This window comes from Sinohyriopsis cumingii, chromosome 12 (genome assembly GCF_028554795.1).
Source record: "Sinohyriopsis cumingii isolate HCF-2022 chromosome 12, ASM2855479v2, whole genome shotgun sequence".
In the NCBI taxonomy this organism is placed as follows: Eukaryota; Metazoa; Mollusca; class Bivalvia; order Unionida; family Unionidae; genus Sinohyriopsis; species Sinohyriopsis cumingii.
In genome coordinates, this window is record NC_142972.1 from 79,414,816 (window position 1) to 79,440,701 (window position 25,886).

The 25,886-nt window shown below is 35.4% G+C and overlaps 1 protein-coding gene across 3 annotated transcripts in view; it reads left to right on the plus strand.

Annotated features, from left to right (window-relative positions):
• The first annotated feature begins 19,185 nt into the window (after positions 1-19,185).
• The window catches only part of LOC149786805 (histone deacetylase 8-like), a 126,338-nt gene continuing 119,637 nt past the window's right edge, over positions 19,186-25,886 (plus strand). For 2 of the 3 annotated variants that reach the window (XM_089977309.1, XM_089977308.1), the window contains exon 1: positions 22,221-22,695. In XM_089977309.1, coding sequence (XP_089833435.1) covers positions 22,285-22,695 — 411 coding nt within the window. In that variant the 5' untranslated portion in view covers positions 22,221-22,284. Of the gene's footprint in view, positions 19,404-22,220; positions 22,696-25,886 lie in introns of those variants that run through there. The other variant, XM_089977310.1, reaches the window with a different exon arrangement.

The window sequence follows — 25,886 nt, forward strand, 5'->3', positions numbered from 1 at the left end:
CTGTTGCAGTATCGCGTGTAACTTTTGCTGCACTGGCAAGTTTACTAATTGCTGCGTTACCTTTCCAGTATCCGCCCGGGGAATAATAAATCGATTCCGTTATAATTAATTACCAGCGCCTAATACAAGCTTAGATTTCATCGCAGATTTTATTATCCAACTGGCTAATCTTTCTTTGAGAGATTTATCAGTGATGGAATTTAACGCGTGAATTAATTTTACATCTGCGAGGTGTCGTTGTTGTAGATCCTTACTTCGGTATGCTACATCGTGAGCATGACATGCTTTATCGATAGCGTTTATTGGTTCTTCTCCGGGTTTTGGTTGATCTTGGTCATCAAGCCTGATATCAAGTCTGGTTCCAGGACCGCAGTAATTATATCCTGGAAGATGTTTTTCTCCTGGATATTTCGCCCACGGAGTCCCGGGTAGTTTTATTAACTTGGAGGCAATATCACCTCCTTTTTTTTTTACTTGGCGCTGACTTTGGCTTTGGTGCTGACTTTGATTTTGGTGTTGACTTGCCACCTGACTGTGTCAGGGAAATAAATCTAAAATTTTTTGTACCGCATTGCACACACTTACCTGTAAGTGCTTGTCGATTATTTTTTGTTGTAATTGTTGTCGTGTCTGCTGTTGGAGTACGTGCTCTACATTTCACACAATATAAATCCGTATTTATTTTATATTACTTTAATGGGGGCCCCGAGTGGCCGAGTGGTCTAAAGCGCTCACCGTTCCGGATCACTGCCATCTCACCTCTGTCTGCGTGGGTTCGAGTCCAAGGCATGGCTAGCGTGGGTACGTGGGAAAGCCTGCCAGTAGCTTCTCGTGGGTCGGTGGTTCTTTCCTGGGTTTTCCAGGGTTCTTCCTCCACCAGTTATACTGGCCGCCATATATGGCCTATCTTGTGCTGAAAAATGGCGTTAAACCCTAGAACAACAATATATTACTTTAATGGAAATCACTGACTTTTCAGCTACAAAACGACGAGAACCAGCTAAACATCATCCGATGTTACCAAATTCTATTCGGATGATTATTATAGGTCCATCTGGATCGGGTAAAACACAATTGCTGTTAAATTTAATAATGAAGTGGATGAAATAGGAAAAGTTGTATTTGATAGCTCCAAGTACAGACGATCAACGATGCTATTATGTGCTAAAAGACTTTAATGAAAACATGAAATCGGTAAGCGACGATGTTATTGAATTTATAACTGATATCGATGAAGCGCCATCTTTAGACGATATTGATGGATCTATTAACAACCTAGTCGTGTACGATGATGTGATGTTAGACAAACAAACAAACAAATCCTGCCAAGATATTTTCCAGAGGTAGACATAAAAACACAGACGTGATTTATGTTACTCAAAAATTAACACGGATACCATCAGTGATCAGAGAAAATTGTAATCTTTTGGCGGTGTTTAACGGAGTTGGTAAGTACACACTACAATATATTTACCAGAACTGGTGTGACGTTGACATGGACTATAATCTTTTCAAAAACTTTTTTAGTCGTGCTCAGTCAACCCCCGTACGGATTTGTTACAATCCATTTACATGATCATCGGACACGGTATCGAGTCGGGTTAGATAAAAAAAATTAATTTATCGCAGCAGATTTGCGAATGGGATTTTTTTCTACAAGACTTCTCTCGAAAAATCATCATCGCGTTTTTTCTTTAGGGCCTTGTTCGCTCGAAGGAGGTTTGTAATCTGCTCGTGAACATCGATTGCAGCAATTTTTAAAAAATTTTTTTTTACTAAAGACCTTGTAAAGATGGTTTGTAAAACGTGGGAATACCCTCTCTGCTGCTCCATTGTTTGTTTGTTAGTTGATTGGGGGTGGGGTTTGGGGGGATTTTTTTATAGTTTGTTTTTAAATTTCGTTGTATTAGTTTCTTACCTTGTCCAAAATCAGTGACACTTTTGGTAATTTTTTCTTTCTTTTTCTCAGAAGATCAATATCATAAGCTGAGTCAAGGACATTGTATTTTTAGAGCTAGACTATGTGATGATTGTCGTGTGTTTTACTGTGATTTTGGTGAGGGGGCTTACTAATTATAATTAAGGTTTTTATATTCCTTATAGAATAATGTAATCTTGACCCTCATCAGGATTTATTTTTTGCGTCTTAGTTTTCAAATAACCGATGTTTTTTCCGAGAGTCTGTTATTCGTACTTTATGATCTAGCAAAACCAATTTGTACTATCGTTGTGACCAGGATTTCCTTTCAGCTAGAACTCGTTTCTTAAAAATATTTAATTCATTGACTTTTTTCTTTGGAAATACAGAGTGCTTTTAAAAAAACAATATTCTTGAACAGAGACGTTCACTGGGATTTATAGCGAATTCAAACATGGAATTATATTACTGTCATTCAACAAAAGAACGTTGGCACATCAGCACTATACATGTCATCATAGGCACATCAGCAATATCAGCGTTGGACTTAGTTTGGATTTTTACTATAAGTTTATCCAGAACTTTTATTATTATGACTTGTGTATGTATTTCTAAGAATATTTTGGAATTTAATTCGCAATACAGTAAAGTTCCTTTTTTTCAAAATCATTTTCACTTTGTATTATAGAGAAATAAATTTGTTGAATTTTACAACGATTTTTGCTTTTCACTCTTTTCTGTTACTTATTTTAAGACCATAGACTCGGAACAACATCTTAACACATTCACATACGTTAGTAAATATAACAAGTGCGATACTTCTTTTTTGTTTTTAATACGATTTTGTTTCTCCGAAAGTTGGATTTACCTCATATATGTTTTACAACATTATTTGTCCACCGAACTGGCACACTTAACAGGTGTCAAACATGTGATTAAATGAGTATAAATATATAGATAAAACTACATGTGGTTTATTCCGAGTGGGCGGAAAGAATGAGTTTGATGCGGCGTAGGAATATGCCGAGGCAGTCAGGTAGAGACGTATATTTATTTCTACGTCATATCAAATGAGTTCTTTCTTGGACTAAGAACAAAACACTTTTGTTGTTTTGTATTTATTACATATCCCCTTTTTCGCCACATATTTCAATTTTTGGAATATATACTTTTAAAAATATGAATTGGTCATGTGACATTTTATGAAAGATATTGTACAACCTCTGAAAAATCCCCATCTAACGTACGTAACCGTGGCCAGGAACATATAGATATACGATAGAAACTGACATGTACTCCAAAGCAACTGGCTCTCTCTGATATCTACTCCGGACCAGCCGTCACCCCAGGCACGTAAAAAAGATGTCTCCCTTAAGGTATGTGCCAAACGCATATGTTCTAATCTTGCGACCTTAAACAGGAGACTCGGAGAGTTCTAGGGGCACCTTAGAAGGAGAGGATAGAAAAGGATTGGTGAGATCATTAATAACACTAGACTCTTCGACACTGGAACACTCATGAAATATAAAATTAAGAAATCACCAATTCGTGCTAAATTTTCACCCCGATTCCCCAAACCTATAACGGATCATATGCAAGCATTGGCACTATATTGAATCGTTTGAAGGTCCCAAAGGTATACTTCAAGAAGTCTCGATGGTTGTGTACCGCAGACTAAAACTCTGAAGGAACATATGATACGAGCCTGAGTAACTTTAAACAATACCACAGATCCAGGCACATGCTATTACAAAAACGAGCGTCGCCAAATTTGCAAACATATGCCCGAGACCAAATCTGTCGACAACAGTAGTTAACTACAGGGTCAGTCAGAAATTAGGATGTCGAGCAGATATCATAATCTTTCTTCTAACATGCAAGATCTGTGTCAATCAAAGATGCTTGCGAAACCGTTGATTTCAGAAAGGAATGAATAATCAATAAGCCACATTCGCAACAAAATCAACGCGAAAGTCGCCAACCACTACAACTCGAATGGACATTCAGTCCGGTTGCTCAACATGTGATGACTGAATCTAACCTAAGGTTGACAGACACAGAATGCACACGCACGGAACTATATTGGACACTACAATTAAAAATTCACGTGTACTTTGATCTAAATGAAGTAATCTAACCTTCCCGCTGCAGCTTTGTCAAAATTATAGCCACTAGTCATTACTTTTTTCATGCGAAGTAATGTTTACGCTAATATATACCCAAGTAATTATTATTATTATTATTATTATTATTAGTGTTGTTAACAACTATCCCGCCACACAATTATTTTAAAATCGTTCCTTCAAAACATACCTGCATAACTCTACCTAAATATAATTGCTGGCGTCAACCTCTCACGACGCTTTCTCTCGTCCTTCACGACCTTTGTTCTTAATGATCTTAACTATATATTAACCTCTCTCTCTCTCTCTCTCTCTCTATATATATATATATATATAGAGAGAGAGAGAGAGAGAGAGAGAGAGAGAGAGAAGTTTTGTAACTCTGAAGCTGAAATTATTATTTTTGGGTGGAGGTTTTTAAAGATGATTTCCATTGTGGAATCTTTCTTCTCGTGTTGTCAGTGCTGCAGCTATGGACGACATCAAATAGGTGCACAGTTCAAACGTTTTGTTTTTCCTTCGAGTACTTGAACTCTTTTTATTTAAGGTTGTTGAGCCAAGAATTTAGCGCTTAGTGACAATTATCAAACTTATCTGAAGATCAAATGCCGTAGTCTTGGTTTCTATCCCTAAATTATATGCGTAGAGCTCTCTTGTAACTAGTAACATTTTCTGGTTCTAGGTACAAACCACCCAGTTTCATCAATGTAGTCAGATAACCACCAATTTAAGAATCTAATTAAACATGGAGAATTCTCCAAACATGGAAGCATTTCTAACCATGTCTTGAATCTTGACATGACTTTCTTATTCTTTCTTACTTTGTCTGGATTTTTCTAAATTCCACAACAAGATTCAGCAGCAAAGTACTCTCTCTCTCTCTCTCTCTGTGTCTGTCTGTCTGTCTCTCCCTTGTTTGATATAACTTTGCACACCAGCTTCGTATAAAATCCCATTGTCAAAAATTATGTCCAATATATTGCTGTCAACCTCTACAAACTACAATTTCTCTTTAGGATACCTTGAAAGACACATAAACACATAAACCGCTCGTCGCTACTTACGATACTCTCCCATTATCCCCAGTGACAAAGCGGACATTTTCACAAAATATGATATCATTTCTTAAAATTACAAACACGTGTTGGCATATTTGAATAATTTAAAATCTATGACAACAAATCAATCCGGGTAATTTACAAGTGGACTACTCAATATTTTAAAATGTAAAAGTAGTTCCAGGCTGTGTGCACGTTATGGAAACTTTTGGTGTGCGATACGGACTCTGTATCGCACAACAGATTAGCCATGTAAGATTAAATGGGTATTAATACAATTATATTTGTACTAATCACCATTAATTTGTGACAGATACAACAGTTTTGTAAAAGGAAAGTTAATTTGTTGAACTATTTTGTCACTAATAATGAAAAACACGGTATGAATGTCATTTAAATCATTGCAAGCTTAATCGGTAATTTCCTAACATTCCTTCTTGACGGAAACTACCGACATACCGGAACAGTGAAAAAGTACCGTGGTAAGTACCGCCGGAAAAAAAAAATACCGCGTTACACTGGTGTACCGCTAATACTGCGCACATTTATTATTTAGCGGATATGGCGCAGATTTAATGTTTTGTTGATTCGCCACTGGCGGAGTGTACTACAGATTTTGATATAGAAAAGGCCGACATAGCTCCATTTTGTACTTTCTGCGCCTTCAACCGCCATATTTCCGCATCTGAGCAAAAGTCGTTTCGAATATAGTTCTCAACGGCGAAAACTTTTATTATAAAGTACCCTAAAAGGTGGACTCATTGTGAAGTTCTTGTCACAGGTTATCTCTCCTTTTTTCTTCTTTTTTTTTTTGAGAGGCTGAACTATGAACAAAATGAACAAACCGCCGTGCATTGGCTCACATATTTCACTATCGGATCATCATCAATGCCACATTACTTACTGTGCACTCGCCAAAATACCCACTGACTACCACACAATAATGCACAAATTCTAAAGTATACACAATTACCTTTAAATCAATATTTAAAATATCTTAATCAAACTCTTTTATCACTAAAAAAACGTAGAGACGAAAAATTGGTCTAAAATAGAATGAGACTACATTCGTGGGCATTGAACTGGAAGTAACAATTTTTAACCTGGTCACCTGCTACTTTGTAGCTATCATCCTTACATCGGGGTCGCTCTACAGCTATTATGAACGTCTGAGAGAGTGACATGTGTAAGGTGAAATTATTTGCATTTGCAACATGCACATTGGAGAGAATGTTTGGATACCTCTAAGACAATTCCATGTGATGTGGCTGAAATTTCTTTGGATATTGCGCTTATGGAAATTGTACATGATCTAAGCGCACAGCTGACCAAAATGATTGCTCCAGTGTGCTAAAAAAATCAGTCTGAATTAGTCTAAAATACATTTTCTTCAGTAGTTATTAAACTAGGCTAAATGAATTTTGCCAGACAAAACAGTACAGTTTCTGAAAGTGCAACGTTTGAATTACCAAATATGAGTATAGTGGGATACTTAGCGTCAATGGGAAAATACATTACAGACCTCTCTTGGGAACGTTTGCGCTAAGACCTTTTAGCACAACCTGGGAACGTTTAGCCTCAAGGGGAATTGAACATGGGGAATATTGGGTCTGTATAGCGACAAAGGAAAGTTGGGTTGCTGTTTAGGATAGCGGGTAAGTTAAGCTAGTGCAGCGGGTTGCAGGTGGCGGGTAATTTCAGATAGTTCATAAACTATACATAGAACTTCTTGATAGACAGATACATAGACATAGGACACATATATATTGATGAACACCAATCTGTCACACAAACAACTATACAACCAACTAAACAAAATTTAGGCTAGAAAGCAAATCATGTCGAGGCATATTAGTGGCCCTGAAAAGGGACATTGGGTTTCTTCTAAATTCTTATATTCTTCCACCAGCTTCTTATTTTCTGTCCTACACTTTTTGTCTTCTTCTTCTTCTCATTGTTTTCTTCCTCCTGTTTCTCCTTCTCCTCTTTTTTCTCTTCTCATTTTCTTCTTCTTTGTCTATTTTTTTCGTTCCAGGCTCTCATTCTTTTTCTATCCTCTTCATCCTACTTCTCTTTTTCTTGTATCATCACTTCCCTTAGTTGTTCCTTCGACTTTCTCAAATTGTATACTTCCATCTTCACTCGATGAGGACTGTAAGAATAATGATCTTCATCCAGTTTTACCAGCATCTCTTCTATCATCTCCAAATTGTCCACCACTTCCTGTAACGTCTTCATTTTATCAATTTTATTAGAAGCCATCTTCTTTGAGTAGAATGGCGAGAATCTATATATCTACCTACCTACCTACCTATCTACCTGTCTGTCTGTCTGTCTGTCTATCTATCTATCTATCTATCTATCTATCTATCACTGAATTAAAGCAATTTTCGTGCTTTCATACATGTATCACTGTTTTATTCCTACAATGCAGGATATTTAATTACTCCTGGGAGAAGGAATTGGTACCACATCCCCCAGGCATTTATGTGCTCACGGAGCAGTATTTAATTTAGCCATCAGATCGTGGGACTATAATGTCCCAAAGGACCTGAATGAAGGGCTTTCATGAGTGGGAATGGACCCAACACGAACTCATGTTAATATTTCAGTCCGTTATCAACTGAACCAGGTGTCTAAGAAAGCAGTATGTGATGTCTGTAGCGATTGGTCGCTACTATGTTTGTGGAAGGCATACCTGGCGAAGACGACGGAATCGTGTCAGATCCCAGTCAAACCCATCTGGTCATCTTCGATGACACGTTAGGAGAAGACGAAGAAGAAGAAATTAAACTGGTTTACGCGCAAAGGGCATCATCGTAATGCCAGTGTCATTTACATCACTCAAAATTTGTTTCAACAAAGTAAAGCCCATCGCACCATCAGTCTCAATGCTCATTACGTGGTTTTGTTCAAAGGCCCTGAAGACAAATCGCAATTGCAAGTGTTAGCCAAACAGTTAGGAACGCCTTTGCTGAATCATGCGTAGGACGATGCCACTCAAACCCCTTACGACTATTTACTCGTGGATTTAAAACCCACCCGCCCCGATTATTTGTTATTTCGTACCCATCTGTTTCACCACCGGTGCCAAGACGGAGGGCCTGTCGTGTACCCGTCCCCGTCGTCGATTTAACAACAATAACAACAAATCCATAAAAACCTCGGACACTTTGGGTCTGTCTCACACCTTGTCAACATGACGTTTCTTCAGTCTCATCTTCCTGTCTAATTGATTCGTACCTGTACGGCATCAGTTGCGAAAAAAATTCACAAATACTTGCTTGTGTCTTAGAAGCCAGTCTACAAGAAGTCTTACCATGGTTTACGGTGACAGCACTTCAATTACTGCCAAGGCATCATTCACATTCCGCACCAAACAAAACGCTTTTTTGAGAGAAACAAATTAGCCTTGACGCAGCTGGCCGATCCACGCATAGACACTCAAACCAAAAAGCAAATAATTTTGAAACCTGGAGGTAGCGGTTCTCTAGTAAGTGTAATCATTCTCTTCTTCTTAAAATGGGATCCCAATGCCTCTAAAGTTCTCCCTAAGAAAAAAGCCACTCTCAAAAAAAGCCAAACCGACCCAAAAGAAAAGGAGCAGTGGTGTCAAGACCAGGTCACAGCAACAGAAAAAGAAAAGCCCACAAAAAGACCCCAGAAAACAGCTTCTTCTCGCAAGAGGCCACGACCAACAGCGACAGTGACCACGTCTCTAGTAGTCTCAGGTTCTTCCACTTCTCAGTTCCTGGTGATGCCTGCCTAACCCAATTTGACACCCGTTCTTCCTCATTTGATGAAGCAATGGAAACCTGCGTCTCCAATAACTTCTCCTCCAACGGGGGCACCCTCCTCCTCTTTAGCTGCAGTAGTAGCTGCTCACTAAGTACCTGCCCCAAAAATCAAAATCCAAGATAGATCGGGCATGTTACAGAGTTTACTGGATTTGTCCAAGCAAGAACTGTCCTGGTTTAGTCCGTTGCGAGCCCCTCCACAACGTGTGATGCCTGTCATCAAGTTGATACGACATAACGACAATCAGTGGCGACGCATTCCAGTATAAATGAGACTTGCGGTACAGGCTGTCTTTGATTTTTTGTGCTCCTGAACCAAAAAGATATCCCCTAAAAGAAGTGCACACCACTCTCTTGCTAAAAAAAGGAAATAAAAGAATAGGACTGCCTCCTCGTTTAGCCAAACATTGGGACACGTTGTCATTCCTGTCCAAAGCTCTTTCAACCATGCGAAAACAACTCATTCAAGCATCCTCTAAAGATGTCATCGATACCGTCAGCGAATGTTGTCTGAATGTCTTGAAAGTAACGATACCTTTGTCTAAACACCAGAAAGAAAGCTTAGCAAAACATCTACACGCTCTTCGCCAAATGGTCCAGAAGAAGATACCCATCCGTCAAAAGAAAACGATGATAGTGCAACGCGATGATTTTTTTTAGGACCTCTTTTAAAAGGAATAATGGGAGCCATGGTGGGAGGACTGTTGGGAGGTGTTTTACCCATGGGTCCAAGATAAAAGAATCAAGAAGATAAAAGGGACCTCTTGAGTCAAAAGATCTCAGACGTGATTTTTGGAATCGAATGGAAAGACGAAAATGGCTTTTGTGCCTTACAAAAGATGGATGGAATACCATAAATGGCAAAAAACGGACTCTGCATTTGCCCCTAAATCCTCATTTGACATAGATGTCCCAGTTCCAACACTGAATTGCAATCGTTTCACGGATCGCAAAGACTTGTCCGAAACAGAAACGTCGCAAAGGTACGGTCACTATTGCAACGACTGCAACTCTTTTACCAGAAAGCTGTAGACGAAACAGCTCAACCGACTCTAAAAGATTTTAAGACTCTGATGAGATTCCCACCACCACTAACCCCAGTGACCAAGACAAAAAAAGGAGAAGAAGAAGAGTTTCAAACTCCACCAGAAAATGTATGCAAGTTAACAACACAACCAGAGAAAGTACGCAAGTTAACAACACCACCTACATCCAGAATTGCATGGATCAAAAAGATGATGGCACCCGCTTATTCCAGAGGAGAAAAGGAAGGTGAAGACAGAAGTGAAACAAGAACCGATTACCCCTGTTCAGACATCCTCCTCCTCCTCGACACCTATCGCTCGCCGGACATGCAGAGCATTACATTGTAAGAAAATAACACACGAAAAAAGGAGTAGCATCAGTGAAGAGTGGGTAACTTATTAACACAAATGGAGAAGGTGTTAGCATTTACTACGTCCTGTGGGATACAGAGGAGTTCAAAAATTATATCGTGCTACCAAAACCCGTCTGAAAAGTCTCCGTTTACCTCAAGTGCAACGATGATTACAAGAACAAGTCACGTACACTTTTCACAAACCCATTCGACGACAATTTTTCAGAAGTCGCACCCGAGTTAAGGGCATCGATCATCTATGGCAAGTCGATTTAGCCGATGTGTCTCATTTGGCCACCTACAATCGTGGCTACAAATATTTGTTTTGTGTCATCGACGTTAATTCACTCGTTTAATTCCATTAAAAAAGAATCTTTTGGAGAATCATTAGCTAATTGGTTGATAAGATCTGCGATGAAATGTAAACTAGTGGAATCAATTTATTTAATCCCAAGAGGATATTGGAGTGAGAGAGCAGCATGTAGTAAACCTGCTGATGCAACAAATGTTACACGTTCTGTTGCTGAAAAATGGTTAGTACGACAGGCAATATGGCAAATTTTATCTACCACCACCTAACTAAAATCAGCATGCACATTTTGATGTCAGTACTCCTAAAAAGGTTTATCAAGCAGATAATTTACTTTTACCATACGATGCTATTAAAATTGGTAGACGTCAATCACGTACATATAAATACTGTCCTTGACGTTGCAAGTAGCTATAACAAAGCAGAGCCGTTATCAACTAAAACAGCAACTGAACTTTAAACGAATGTATCAAGGAGGACCCTTGCGATAGACAGAGTTACTACAGGTTGATCCTGGCAAATAATTTCTTGGTGCAGTATCATCTCTGATGAAAAAAACAATACGTCAAAATAAGACGAGGACATACTACAATTCATCGTAATCAGGCATTTGTTGAAAGATTTAATAGAACACTTGCTGAGCGGTTATTTGTATATCAATATGCAAAGAAATTAATTCAGAAAGATATGAGATCTCGCGAATGGGTTGCAAGATTACCACGTGTGATAGCTACGTTAAATAATGAAATTACTCAAACAATTGCCATGAAACCCATCAATGCAATTACAAAAAAAAAAAAAAAAGAAACAAAAAAAAAACAAAAACAAAAAAAAAACATACCAATACAACGATATTATTTTGCAAAACAACCAGTATTAAGTAATGTTACTGTCAGCTATTTATATGAACCCGGCGAACTTGAAGGCGGTAAAACAAAGAGCGATTCATCCTATTTGGAGTACTACGACACATGCAATTTCTAGCGTGGTAAGATGTACGGGTAGACCTGCAATTAACATGTTTGATTCAACTGCTCCTGAACGTGGATTTGTACGCGAACAATTACAAGTAATTCATGAAGACACACAATTACCACCGCATTCATTTTTGTAATACAGCACCTCGATGTCGATTACATTCAAGACAGGTCAGTATCACATTTTCGCGTGTATGACCAAGACTAATATTGATTCTGTCTACGGTAAATTGTCTTGGATAATATTTAGCTCGCACAATGTTTATTCTGTCGTTGTTTTAATGTCATGATATATTCAGCATCGAGATCAAAGTCGCGCTTTTTTTTGGTCACATTGTTTATAATTAACTAAATTTTTTTCTTACTATATTATCGTCATTGCCGGCAATGGTTTCTTGAATTTGATTATCATTTTTGTGAAGTCTATGACAGTTGAGATATTCTTCTGACCCGAGACACTGCGAGATAAACTAAGTTTGACCATTTGATACTATCATCAACGATCCAGATATTTGTACCAGAGATGGTTAATCCTTGTGATGAATGAATTTTCATTGCATATCCTTGCGTCCACGGAGTTTTTTGTCCCTAGTTAATGCGCTCTCAACAACATTGACAGGAAGTAAAACAGTATCATTTAATACAAGTTTTTGTTTTTCTGACGATCCTGGTATATCAACGTCGATATTGTATCGTCGCGTATCTGCTGTTCGATAACACAATGGTACAGGTAGATCTGAAAATCTTTCTTTATGCAACATAAATAATTGTTGTCGAAATGTATCACGAACTATCTTTCTACTTGCCACTATCAGATCATTTAGTCTCCATAAATTCAAAAAATTGCTAATAGGAGTTTCTGCTATTATTTCACGCATTAGTTCACACTGAATTTGATCTGGTTGTAGTCTGATTAATGTTCATCAGTTATTTCTTCATGATATTCTACAAAATATTTTAACCAATTGTGGAGACAATTCAACAAAAGGTGTTGGTTGACCATGATCGCCACACATTATCGCAGCAGTATTTTTGGTCAATAACCAATTAAGAAATATTTTTAATGTTTCTAATGAAACAGTGCATATTGCATCCCAAACAATAATCCTTGAAATATATTTCTCTCCCATTCGTTCAGGAGTCCATTTATCCCCCTTCCATCGAAAGAATTTATAAGTGAATGATTTAATATTTCTTTCTCTCATTTCTCTTGCGAGTCTGTGTGAAGGTGTTAATACAACTGTATCAAAATTCCGAAATAATTCGATCACAAGTTGTTTTACCGCAACAACCATGCCCATTGAGATAAAATGTTTTATGTCTAGCTACAGGATCATACACAGATGGTGCATATGATAATTTTGATATCTGATTTGTTTGGCAATAAATATCCTTAACTTCAACGTGGCGGATGGAGAATAATTAAGTTTATTTTCTTGTTTTCTTCTCCATTCGCTACATGATACATAAGTGCCAATATGTAGCTGTTCGAGCAATCCTGTATTTTTTTATTGATATAAAAACGAATCCGTAGCAACTCTAACCATGGTATCATAAAATCTGTTTATCATCGATAATATATTTATCGAAAGGTACGCGAGCATTGAAGATCATAAATGAGTAAACTGCGGTGACTCACCATCATTATAACTAAAAATTGTACCACATTTAGTTCCATTAGGAAAGAAAACTGTTCCTCGACTTATAAACGTATTTCTAGTAGTTGTATCAGCAACTAGATTTTATAGTTGTTTATGAAATTATTGTTATACAATTTGTTTTTTTTCGATGAGACTTTTTATTTATTTATCCCATCTTATTGAAATTATTTGATAATTTGAATATACCCTAAAATCGTTAAGATTTTACGTGGAGATTAATATTCAGAATTACATTTCGTAAATCAAATAATCGTCCGGATTGGTCAGTAAGTTTGAAATATATCCTTGATGACAGCGGATTATGAAAACGTAGATAAAGAGGATTAATGGGTTCTTGTACGATCAAATGTCCAGGAGGAACTTGAGGTTTAAATATATACAGATAATGACTAGATTTTTCAAGATCTATTTGAAAGCTGACTTAAATTGTATCACATACAAGGTTGCCTGCGATTGTTGAAGTTGTATTTACAATTCCTGGTGAAGTATGTCTTCCGCCACCGTATGGATCATTATTATGTTTGAGAATATTTGATGAAGGGGTTATTTTTCTCCATGCATGAACAATTTTAGGAAAATTTTTATTGGTAATATCATTTACCCGTATTTTTAGTTCGTTCTTATTAAATCATGGTAATCTAAAATTTAGTAATCTGCTTTACCTATTTTATAATGATCAGCAAATAGTTGCTTAAAATATATTAATTTTCCCTCGATCGATCACAGAGTACTATCATTTACAATGTCAATAACAATTTGATTAGCATAATCAAGGTCTAAGACAATTTGATTTAAATGTTGTATTATTTCAATGATTTTCCTTTTTATATCGCTATTAGGATACTCCTGAATAGAATTTTTAAATAATTGTACTAATGTTTTGGCCATAGTTATAGGTTCATCTTTAATTTTATTAGTCAGTGATCTAAATTCATGTTCATTAACAAGAATGTTACCAATGTTTATTGGGTCATATTCGTGTAGACGAAGAGGTAAATGAGGATTGGTATTCCATGGATATTCTTCTGGATGCTCTGGTTCATTTGTATAAAAACTTTAGTTAATAGAGAAATCATCTCGTTGAAGTTCTGGCGGTCCTTGATATTCAGGTGCTATTTCAGGCCACCCTAACACACTTCTTATTGATGATTGATAAATATCTACAACATAATCTTGAAAATTTATTTCTATCGCAGACGATAAAGTTGGTTCGTGAATGGTGATAACCATTTGTTTCTGCGCTGAAATTCATCATTGATTTGTTCGATTTGATAATTACCTGTAGGAATTAGACAAGTTGCTAATCGGGGGTTCCATCGTCTTTATTTTTATTTGCAAATACCAGTGAATTATTTGCTGGTACTCGTAATTGTGCTAGTGCTATTTCTTTCGCTAGAATTGCTGTTGGAAAGTTATCACTAAATTCTGGATTATTTGAGTTCACTGATATCATCGTAGTTTTTGACGGAGTTGTATTAACGACAATCTGCTGGAGTAGCTCGTTCGATGTTCACATCCTTATTTAAATCCTCATTTTCTAAATAAGACGTTAATTCTTTCAAATAATTACTTTCTCGTAAATTTTAATCATCTCCGTGAACTCAAAATCTGATATTTTTCGATCACTAAGATTTGCTTAGAATAACGAGGATAATTTGGAATATGCTACCGTCGTTGTGTGTAATTTTATTATATATAATCATGTAATTTTGTTTTTGTACACGTGCATATTTACCGGCAATTGTTGTTGCAGCTGAAACACAACTTGTTACAACTGCTGATGCAATCACTAGCGATGGTGTTATTGTTGATAATAATACACCGGTTACAACGATAACAGCAGACGCCGCATGTATTATGTCAACATCAGTACCCGTCTGCGATGTTTTTTTACTTTTACTGTATATTCTTCAATGATATTTTTTAGTTTTGTTTGCCATTCACGTGCTTGATTGTATCTGTAATGTTGCGCTACAACACCACGTTGAACGTTAATTGGAGAGTTCATTATATTTTAAGTAGGTGGTAATTTAGCAACTAATTGAAGACACTATAATACAACACGGGGTTGCCCTTTTCTTCAGGTTCTACCAAGAACGTCCTTAATCGTTCTTGTTTATCCTGAAAAAGAACGACCTCATTTTGGAAGACTCAAAAGATTAGCAAGTTCATCCTTGACCTCATCAAGGGTTGCATATTTAGATAAGTCTCCCTGCTGAGTTTTACTTAGGCGAGGAGATGTTCCATAAGTATCTACCATTATACTCGAAGATCTGTTTAAACAACCCAGCAATATTAATTTAAGTGCTATCTGTAGTTACTGTCAACCATGATAAATAATGATTTTCCGCCCGAATTAAAAAAACTAATTAATCTTTCTTTTTCACCAATTGTTGGAGTCATTACTGGCATCCACAGCGAAAGTTTGAATAATATTACTTTACAAGCAGCAGAAGCGGCTGGTCGCCAAATAGCATTATTATCATTACCCTTTCTCTCAAGTACAACTGTATGTTTCGCTCCAGCACTAACTTTTCTGACATTTCTACAAAATCCAAAAATGTGTGAAAATGGAATAGCACATGAAAACATCTAAAATCATCTTTCAGCATTGATTTGCATATAGCAAATCCTTGGTTATAATTTTGTGTGTGTGTTAATAATCATATTTTCAGCATCAATGTCAGCAGCGCCTGCATTGTTTCTTGTTCGTCTTATACTATTCACTTTCGGGATGATCAGAGTTATCTTTGGCAAACATCATTGACGGACCAGCTGATCTTGTAGAATCATCTGAATATCTTGCTAAATCGTTGTAAAAACATCAACTTCTTTTTATATTGTTTTATTATCTCTTCCGTCAGTCATGTACCAGTCATGTACGTAGCGCTGTCATACAACGCCATAATACCACTGTTAACAATACTAACTATAACATAGGCTCCATATGCTGTATTAAGAGGGACATCTGTTACAAGCTCTCCTTCTATTTCAGTAAGTGCTTCAGCAGGCAAATAATATCTGCTTGTATCTTGAATTTGTAGTTCTATTCGACCACGCTGATTTGGTATACGTGCGTCATATGAATAATATTGATAATCGCGTACAGATTCATCTTTGAGAATTGGTGCGTCCATATCAAACGCTGGATCGGATATACGTTTGAACATTTTTTTATATAATTATCTTCGTCTAACACCAAGACAACTTCCTGAAATAAAACTTGTATTTGTTGGCATTATTTCAATAGTCAACTTTGCTAATTTTCCATTATTAACCAACTCCGCTATATATATATATATATATATATATATATATATATATATATATATATATATATATATATATATATGCAGCTTGATTTATTATTTTACTAATATTTGCTGGCATGATTTCAGTTCTGGGTAATTTTACTGGCCGTAATTTTCTTCGTACTAATTGAGCTAATCTTTCTTTGATTGATGAAAATTCTTTACCGGCAACATTACCAACAGCTCTAATACCTTTATCGCGAATAGCATAAATAGATTTTTATTCCTAATTGTTTTGCAATCGGTATTGCTTTTAGAGCTATTCTCTTAAATAAACTTTGAACAACATCACCCAGTCATCTCCGTAACTCGCTTTGTACGTTGGCAATCATGAGTTTACTACCCTAACTATTACAGGCCCATGCTGAGCATTGTGTAAAAAATCATTTTTTAAAATTACATGTTGATTAATTAATTGTTTTTAGTCGCTGTAATAATCATCGACAATTTCATTAATAAGAGAATGATAAACATTACGATCCATAACACCGCCTGTAAATAATCTTCGACAAATATTAAATATTTAATTTATAATTTCTGGAGATTTATTTCCTGCGCGTTTTCCTCCGATCAGAACTTCTAGTCGGTCAACATCGGCAAGAACACTGTCAGGACAGATTTATAATTCACTTCCGGTTTTTGGTTCAGGTTTTCCAAACAGTTCAGTAAGAACATCGTTACCTTCTTTTTCCTCTTCCCTTTGTTGTCGTCTTTGTTCTTCTCTCTTTTCTTTATCTTCTTTTACTGCTTATTGAAATTGTATTAGATTTGGGTCATTCCAATTGCTTTTATCTGAGTCACGTAAAGCTCCATATACCTCACCAGACCATTTTCTTGGAAGTCGCTTTTGAAGAAATTGAGGCATCATATATTTTTTTTTCATCATATCCATATACAGCAATATCAAATAATTTAGTGGGGTCTTTAATTTTTTCAAAATCTTTAGGTTTAAACATCCTTCTAAAAGGACCTGGTTGACCATCAAATTTTCTTAAAATCTCTGATGCCATCTGAATTTGTTTCTGTGCTGCAAATCCTCGCATATTTCTTTCAAGTTCATCTATATTAGTTATATATTTTATAAATTCAGGATCATTATCTCTAACCTGGCTAGTACCTTTATATGTTCGATATATCCATCTTCCCCATTTCTGTATCTATATTTTAATGCCCGGATTTTAAGTATTTTTTCTGTAATTATAAGAATATAATCTAAATTTAGCTAATTCAATGTCGTTAAGTTTTTTTATTTTATCAATAATTTCTGGATTAATTTTTTCACTTATATTAGTTGTATCCTTTTTTATTTGGATTCTGATTCTTCACCAACAACACCTTCAAGTATTTCTTCATCTTCGTGTTCTGGTTGTGGCTGAATGGCAGGTTGTGGTTGAGCAGCAGCTGTTTCAGCTGGAAGATCTCTTAAAATCTGTTTTGTCTGTTTAGTTTGTCTTGCCATCTTTTCAGTTTGCTCACCAGTTTGTTTCAATGCTGGAAGAAGACTCTCAGTTTTTGTTTAAGAGCGTCACGAGCAGGAATATATTTTTTTAATTGCTTCTAATCTTTCTCGAGCTAATCTACTAGTGTAAGATTCCATTATTGCTATATCATTGATTTAATTACTCATACATTATAGCAGCAGAGAGGGGGTGACCACAAATAAGTGTCCCTACAGGTAAACACAAATTTTGAAAAACACAAACGAAAAAAAACCAAAACTATCCCAATTAGAGAAACTCTCGGTCAGTTAGTGGCTTCTGTTCTTCAAAACTAACGTTCTAACAAATAGGGCTGTTCGCCTTCCCTACTGCTATATTTAACTTTAATCTATAAATTGTTACTACTCTAGGTTTTAAAATATGTAACAGAAAGAAAGTGAAACCAACAATTTAACTCAAGTCAACAAGTAGTTTATCTCGCTACAATAGAAAGTGAAAAGGAAAATTAAATAGGTTCTTACAATATTATGAATTAAATTCCATATTCTTCTAAATGCCCCACCACAAGTCCAAAAAAATAGAATGTTCCAAACGAATTTCAATAGTCTTGGATATCCCGAGATATATAGAATCTATGTTGGGGTTTGGGCCGAGACAAGGAAATCTCAGTCAAGGGTTTATATTATTTGTCTCACCACGAGGATAATAAAAACCCGCGACTGAGATTTCCTTTTCTCGGTCCAAACCTCAACGTAGATTATTTTTCTCACCCAATATTTTCCTTTAAGTAAAAAGAATTCTGCACTAGTGTTCACGTCGAATGTTTACATGCGGCGCATGAATATAAATATGTTAACGACGGCTGTGGTGTGACCGTTGCGTCCGAAGTACACAGTTTATACGCCTGAGCAAAGAAAAATAACAACATAAAACGTCGAATAATAATGAGGTATTATCACATTTAATATATGGATATTATATGAAATTGACAATAAATAATTAATATTTATTACAAGAAACTGTTTTATTTGCATCAGTTCCAATTTTGAAAAGTTATATTGTAAATAATAAAACGATATTGGCTACTCGGCTCTACTGTAGTTATACTTAGTACAATCTGTAACGAAGAGTAACATCTTTCTTTAGATTATTAATGGATTAGAGTTCAATGTCCCTATCTTATATAAATAGTCTTTTTTTGGAGGAGGTGAAACTGTGTGTGACTTACTTGTGTTGTCCTTAATATTGATTGTAAAATAACTCCCGTGTATAGATCCTGCAAAAACGGACTCAGCAGATAACCATGTGCTAAACTTTCAAGTTCACGGATTCTTTGAATATTTATTTTTCTGTCCTGGAAATATGGCAAGTGCTACAGTGAAATTTGCTTATGGATGAAGAAATTGACGGATAAATGATTCCTTCTGGCTGGTAAGTGCATTATTTGTCTTTAAATACTGTAGTTATATTTTTGATTCAACCGGGGCACAATGGAGATGATTAACAAAATTAGAATAACGCATTTTTATTTAAGACATTTCTAGCTGTTACTAAATGTTCCGTAGTTGTTAAGAGAGTTGGGAGGCTATGACATATATAGGTCTATAGTCTTTAGAATTTTATCCTATCTGTATCACAGACATTTTTCAGGTCAGCATCATTAAATGTAGCTAACAGTATATAATTTATTTCACACAAAGTATTTAAAACTAGTCAGGTAGCTTTAGCTACATTTAATGACGCTGACCTGAGAAATGTGCTGAGCATGCCTGCATATAGACAGGTTATAAAAACTGGACGAGACTAAACTGAAAGACTCTCTACTAAGCATTTCTCTTACAAGAATAAATTTAAAGAAGAAAGGGAAGGACATGGATCTATATGGAGCAAGTACTATCGATGACGCCATGGGGCTATATCACAAGGCGCCACGCGAAGTGAGCAGGCCCATGGAAGAGACTGGAAAACACTCGATATAGAATATTGCATTCAACACAGAGGAACCCAAACACACACACACACACATATACATACACACGAACACACTCATACACAAATACAAAATATTTATTTAACCCTTTCTATAGGAATCTCCTCTCTTCTCCTCACAAATCTCACTTTTATTTCCTCTTATATATATATATATATATATATATATATATATATATATATATATATATATATATATATATATATATATTATTATTATTATTTTGGAACTTTGGCAACTAAATAAATTAAAGATAACCTGCTCGAGATGGGAGAAGTACATTGAACTAAATAAAGTATGGACCCCACTCCGAGCACAGTTCATCTCATGGAGAAAAAAAAGCGAGAGCGAACACAAAATAGCACACATATAAACCACTAGGGTTTTAATTTATATAACAGTACATCGCTGACTCGCCAAAATTCAAAATTGCTACAAATCTCCTATTGAGATCATTACTCATAGCAAAAGATAGGACAACTGGGTACTGAAATTTGATCAATATTTTGCTGTCCCAACATAAACACATATATTGCAATCATACCATATAGCATACACATATAGCACACATGGGACATAGGGTGACCCCTAGCAAAGGTCAACTTTAACGAACTAGGGAAGGAACTCCGAGGAGGTGATAGAAACCACTCTCGGATGAACTTCCCAATAGATACACTAGGGACTTTTTAGAAATACCCCAACAAATTTCTAAATTTAAAAACATTTCATTTCAAATTTCTTTTTATAAAAATAACACATACAACACACCTTTGGGGAAACAACAACACATAAACAGTTTTCACTTCTTTGGCTAGTTGGGGGTGGGGTCATTTGTCTGGTGCCCTCCCCCCAAAAAGCATATAGATAAAATTGACCATGCTGTGTGGAACGAAATAGCATAATACCAAAAAGTTCGACATCGTGTGCGTTTGTGTCTTTGTCTCTATCGAAATGGTTTTTATTGTGTGTTCTGAAAGATGGATTTACCTTATGTTACTACGTTTTTGTTATAGATTTGTTGCTGTTGTTGTCGTTTGATTTTTAGTACAACTACGTCAGGCAGAGCAAAAGACAGAAAGGGTTTCTTTTTTTAAAGTAGTTCTGAGCGCGTGAGCACCTTGATTGAGACGACTGGTTTGAGATGACTAGACGTGAGACAAGAAAAGTACGGTTAGCAAAACAAGTAGATTTTTCTGTCGCATGGGTGAGAAAACGCAATGATACAATCCAGAATGTCTTTCAGTGATTTAAAAATAAATCCAAAATAAAGTATTATTATTATTAAAGTCTTCGGGCACTTTATTAATTCCAATGAATTTAACAGAAATAATTCGTCTCGTGTTTTATCTGATTTCAACAATACCTCTTTAAGCAATGATCACAAATACATTCCCTCAGACTGCTCTAAAAACATGAATGATTTATTTGTTTATCAAATCCATATTGATATACATTTTCACTTTTCCTATATCATAACAGAATGTGACGCAATCTAACGTGAACCCGCCACCCCCACCCCTATATAAGTGTAAATAAAACTGGTCATGAGCTCAAATGCTACAAAACCTTTCTGTTTTCGAGTGGCCATAATCTGAAGTACAACTTGCAATAATGGACAAAAGTTAAGCACACAATATGCATAACAAAATCTGCATCTGTTCTGAAACACTGGATGATTTATTTGCATTTTTGAAACCAATAAAGTACATTTTTTGTCTTTAATTTTATTCTTAAACACAGTTACCATTTACCACCTTTTTATCGAGTTCAAATGTGTACATAAATAGATGTTGGCTCTAAATACCAACATTGTTCCATTCGTGTTATATTCATGAAATATTTATACCACGTATCTGAAAACTATTGTATTCAGTACATTGGTTATTGTTGACTTACATTTTTTAAATCATTATACTGTGTTTGCTAATTGTCCTTTTAGTTTGGTTGAATTTCTATAATTATTTAAAGTTCTTTATTTTCGTATGCCCGCGTGAGCGAAAGATCGTACTTATTTCAAATTTGACTATGGTTTAATTTTATCAATATATCAACTTCACCGTTGTGATGACGACGACGACGATGATGATGATGGCGATGATAATGATGATGACTTTGCTGCTCTTGGTGTCATTTGTTTGCTACTGTTGCTGCTGCTCCTCACTGATGTAATGTCGGTTTGGAGGAACAACTTTATTAATCGTCGAGATCGGTTTTTGGAATGAACGTTTCACAATTTAGTATATCAGAGTAGTGTCCCTTGCCGTCATGTATGAAACTTTGCGGGAGATGTGAATGGTTAGATTTAAAATTGCTAATTGAGGAATGGCAAAAGCATTAGCATCTGAAACATATTCTTTTCCTGAAGAGGAATCACCTGAGCAACCAAGGATCAATTTTAGCGACCTTCGATCAAATTTATACAGGAAGACGAAACTGACATCGAAAGATGGTGACTGCGAGTGTCACTTCAGTTACTCGGCAGTGTGTGATCAAGGCGTATTTCATAATTCTAGAGCTAAAGGAAATGATGCAGACGGTAGTAATACAGATAGTGAAAAAATATCTGACAAATATAGTAATTCCAACTTTACGACAACGACAGACTGCTTTAGTGAGTTAACAGCAGGGGTTTCTGATATAAGGGAGACAACCGCTGGGAAGAATACCATCTGCTACATTTACAGTCCTGACCTGGTCGAGAGGTCTGATGAACTACCTAAAATTCCAATGCGGGTAAATCAGATAGTGAGGAATAAATACTTAGAAAAATATTTATATCATTAGTGTTTCAGATACACTTTCAGAAGTGTAGTTTTGCTATATATTTTTTTTAAAGGTGGAATACTATAAGTACAGCATTCCAGTGGCCTTAGTTGCTATTACTTTTTATACATCTTCCTGTGTTATTGTTACACTCCTTATCTTTTCCTATTATCCCTACATTTTCAGTTTTATGTTGAAAATCAAATGAATATGTATACTCAAATTCTAAAAAATGACACGCATTACTGAAATAGTTGGTGTTGAATGCTTACATGAACTTTGTGACTTGTACTATAGTATGATTTTGTTCAAGTTTACAAGCTTAATCAAGTAGAGGTGTAAATTTAATGATTTTTTTCAGATAAAAATAGCTCCCTTTCCAGTACTTTTTTAACATACCAGGTATGCTACTTCAGATTGACTTCGAAAAAGTTTTTGATTCTGTGGATTGGGAATTTTTATTTAAAATACAATTTTTTTTCAATTTTTTTAATTCAGTTATAAAATGGATTCAAACTTTTTATCACAGTATAAAATCGTGTGTAACTTAATGGACATATCTTGGTTTCATATACTACCATGTCAGCCAATTTTGCATATCGGTTAGTTCTGCGCAACAATAGGTCATTTCTGTAAATAATGGATCACATGTTTTTTGTGTGTCAAAAATCCATTTTATATCAAGAAAAAAACGATTTTACTTTAATTAAGGAAAGTGATATTCATTAAAATGAAAAAAATTATCCCACATTTCGACTTGAAATGCATAAGGAAGTGTGATTTCTAAATGTCAACATGACGATCCACTCCATGACCTTCTACCTGTAACCCCATATATCCTATTTACTATGTATCTTTTAGAATCAATGAAATATATACATTATATATAAGATGGAAATGTTCATCGTAAAACAATTTTGCATCTTAATCCAAGTTCCAATTTTGCACGAAGTTGTCTCACACATACAAAATCATCTGCTACTCTGATGTGGCAACTTGCTGCTAGAACGTGATTCTCAAGAAATCTCCAGTCTATAGTCAGTTTCTACATTCTTTAGTAATTTTTCCCCATAATTCCCCATAAACAAGCCATTGTAAACACATTATATCCTATTCATTGCTGTTTCTCTTCCACATAATAGCTTATTTTTTATACAATGTTGAACTTTACTATTTTTTTTTCGTAAGATTGGTTTAGTTTGCTTAATATTTCTTGCCATTTATTGGCATTGTTATGTTGAATTTAGTAAAACTAGCTTTAAACCTGACCCAATTTCTTGATTGATCTGCTGACAGAAACAGTCCAAAGTAATGTATTTCATTTCTATAGCCCGATGGATAAACATTACATCTTTTCAAAATTGTGCATAGAATAGTACAACATATCATGAGTCATGAAAACACGGGGGGGTATCCCTTGTGTCCAAATTTAATATTATTTTGAACATTATATTCTGGTGACAAGTACCTCTTTTCAAATTGTAAGCATTGCAGTATTTTATTTTAATCAATCGGTTGAATTCAGTATGCGTTTTGCTTCAGTATTGGAGATGGAAACCTTACATGCACAGAAATGCCCAACAGCACTGTATATATATATATATATAGAGAGAGAGAGAGAGAGAGAGAGAGAGAGAGAGAATACAGACAAGGCAATCCCCTTTCACCTTAATACCATGAAATCTTATATGGATAGATTATTAAATACCAACCAGAAATTGTGGAAAATTACTTTGGATTCAAAAAAAGACCTTGCATCACCTTGAGACTAAGAAAGATTGCAGAAATATTTATAGTATCTCAGTAAAAGACACAGAAATATTAGAAACTAAAGCACTAATTCAATGGAAAATGCAACTTAATCTACCAGACCAATTGGATTGGACAAGGCATTTTGCCTTAACATACAAAATTACAAAATATTCTAATCTAAATTGGTGTCCGTAAAAATGTCTGCATCTAGTTTTTGCAAAAATCTCTTTTCTAGGACAATTGGAATAGCAAATGATAATAAAGGTTCTTTTTGTAAGGATTCATCTGAAACATTACTTCACCTTCTTTGGGATTGTGCAACTTAAAAGCAGTTTTGGAATGACTTAAACCAGTGGATTAGAAACAATAAAATTTTCTGCATACCTTTTCACTAATTGTCATTATGTTAGAAGCAGGCACCGTAAATAATTCTATAAAGCTGATATCTAAAGATACATATATAATATACACAATTAAAAAAATTCCATCCCTACTTTTGGTTAAGAATTTTAAAAATGATGCTAGACTTGTAAGATGGAATGAGCCAAAAGAAACAAATAACCCTAATGGTTTGAAACTGAATGGCACAGATTTATTTATTTAGTTGTTTACGAGTCAGTTTATGTCTATTATTTGAAATATTTTAGATACATCTATGAAAATCAGTTGATGCATCTACAATCTCGAATTATCTCTTGCTTATATTTTTGTGTATATCATCAGGAACTAGTTTGATACAATTTATATGCAAACCTATTATATACTTATACTCTTTATAATGCTCCTGTTTCTTAATCTCTTCTGCTCCACACTTCTTTCTCATTTCATTCTTGCATCTTACAGTTTTCTTTTTTCAGGCTTTCCTCTTTTCCTTTTGTACCTATTCTCTATTTTAATAGCTCAAATTCAGCTATTTGAAGACAGAAGTCAAAACTAATTGTAGAAAAATAATTGTAAGGAAATTCGTGGGATGGCTCCCCAAACCATGGCTACCTATGTATGGGGACTACTAAAAAAATATATACACTGTATATATAATCCAGAATAATTACTCACTCACTTAGCCATTATTCTGAGTTCACCTATCTTAGCTTGACCATCTGCGTGCAACCTTTGATGCTAGTTTGGTCTTTGCACTGACATGATCAGTCAGTGACTGTTCAATCTGCTTTTTGTGCAAGTTATATGTATCAGGGGTTCCAGGATGCTGACTTCCACACAAAAAGTGCACATACATTTAATTTTGGATGCATGCATGAAAATTCCAACAGCTGAGACATTGGTATATAAATTTTGTTTATCAGCAAACTTCGCATTTTTTTAATCCATTTCTATGAGGCAAGTAGTGTGTGGGCTGTCAATCAAAATTTTACTAATAACTGTAGTAAATTGATTAGTTATAGCTGCCT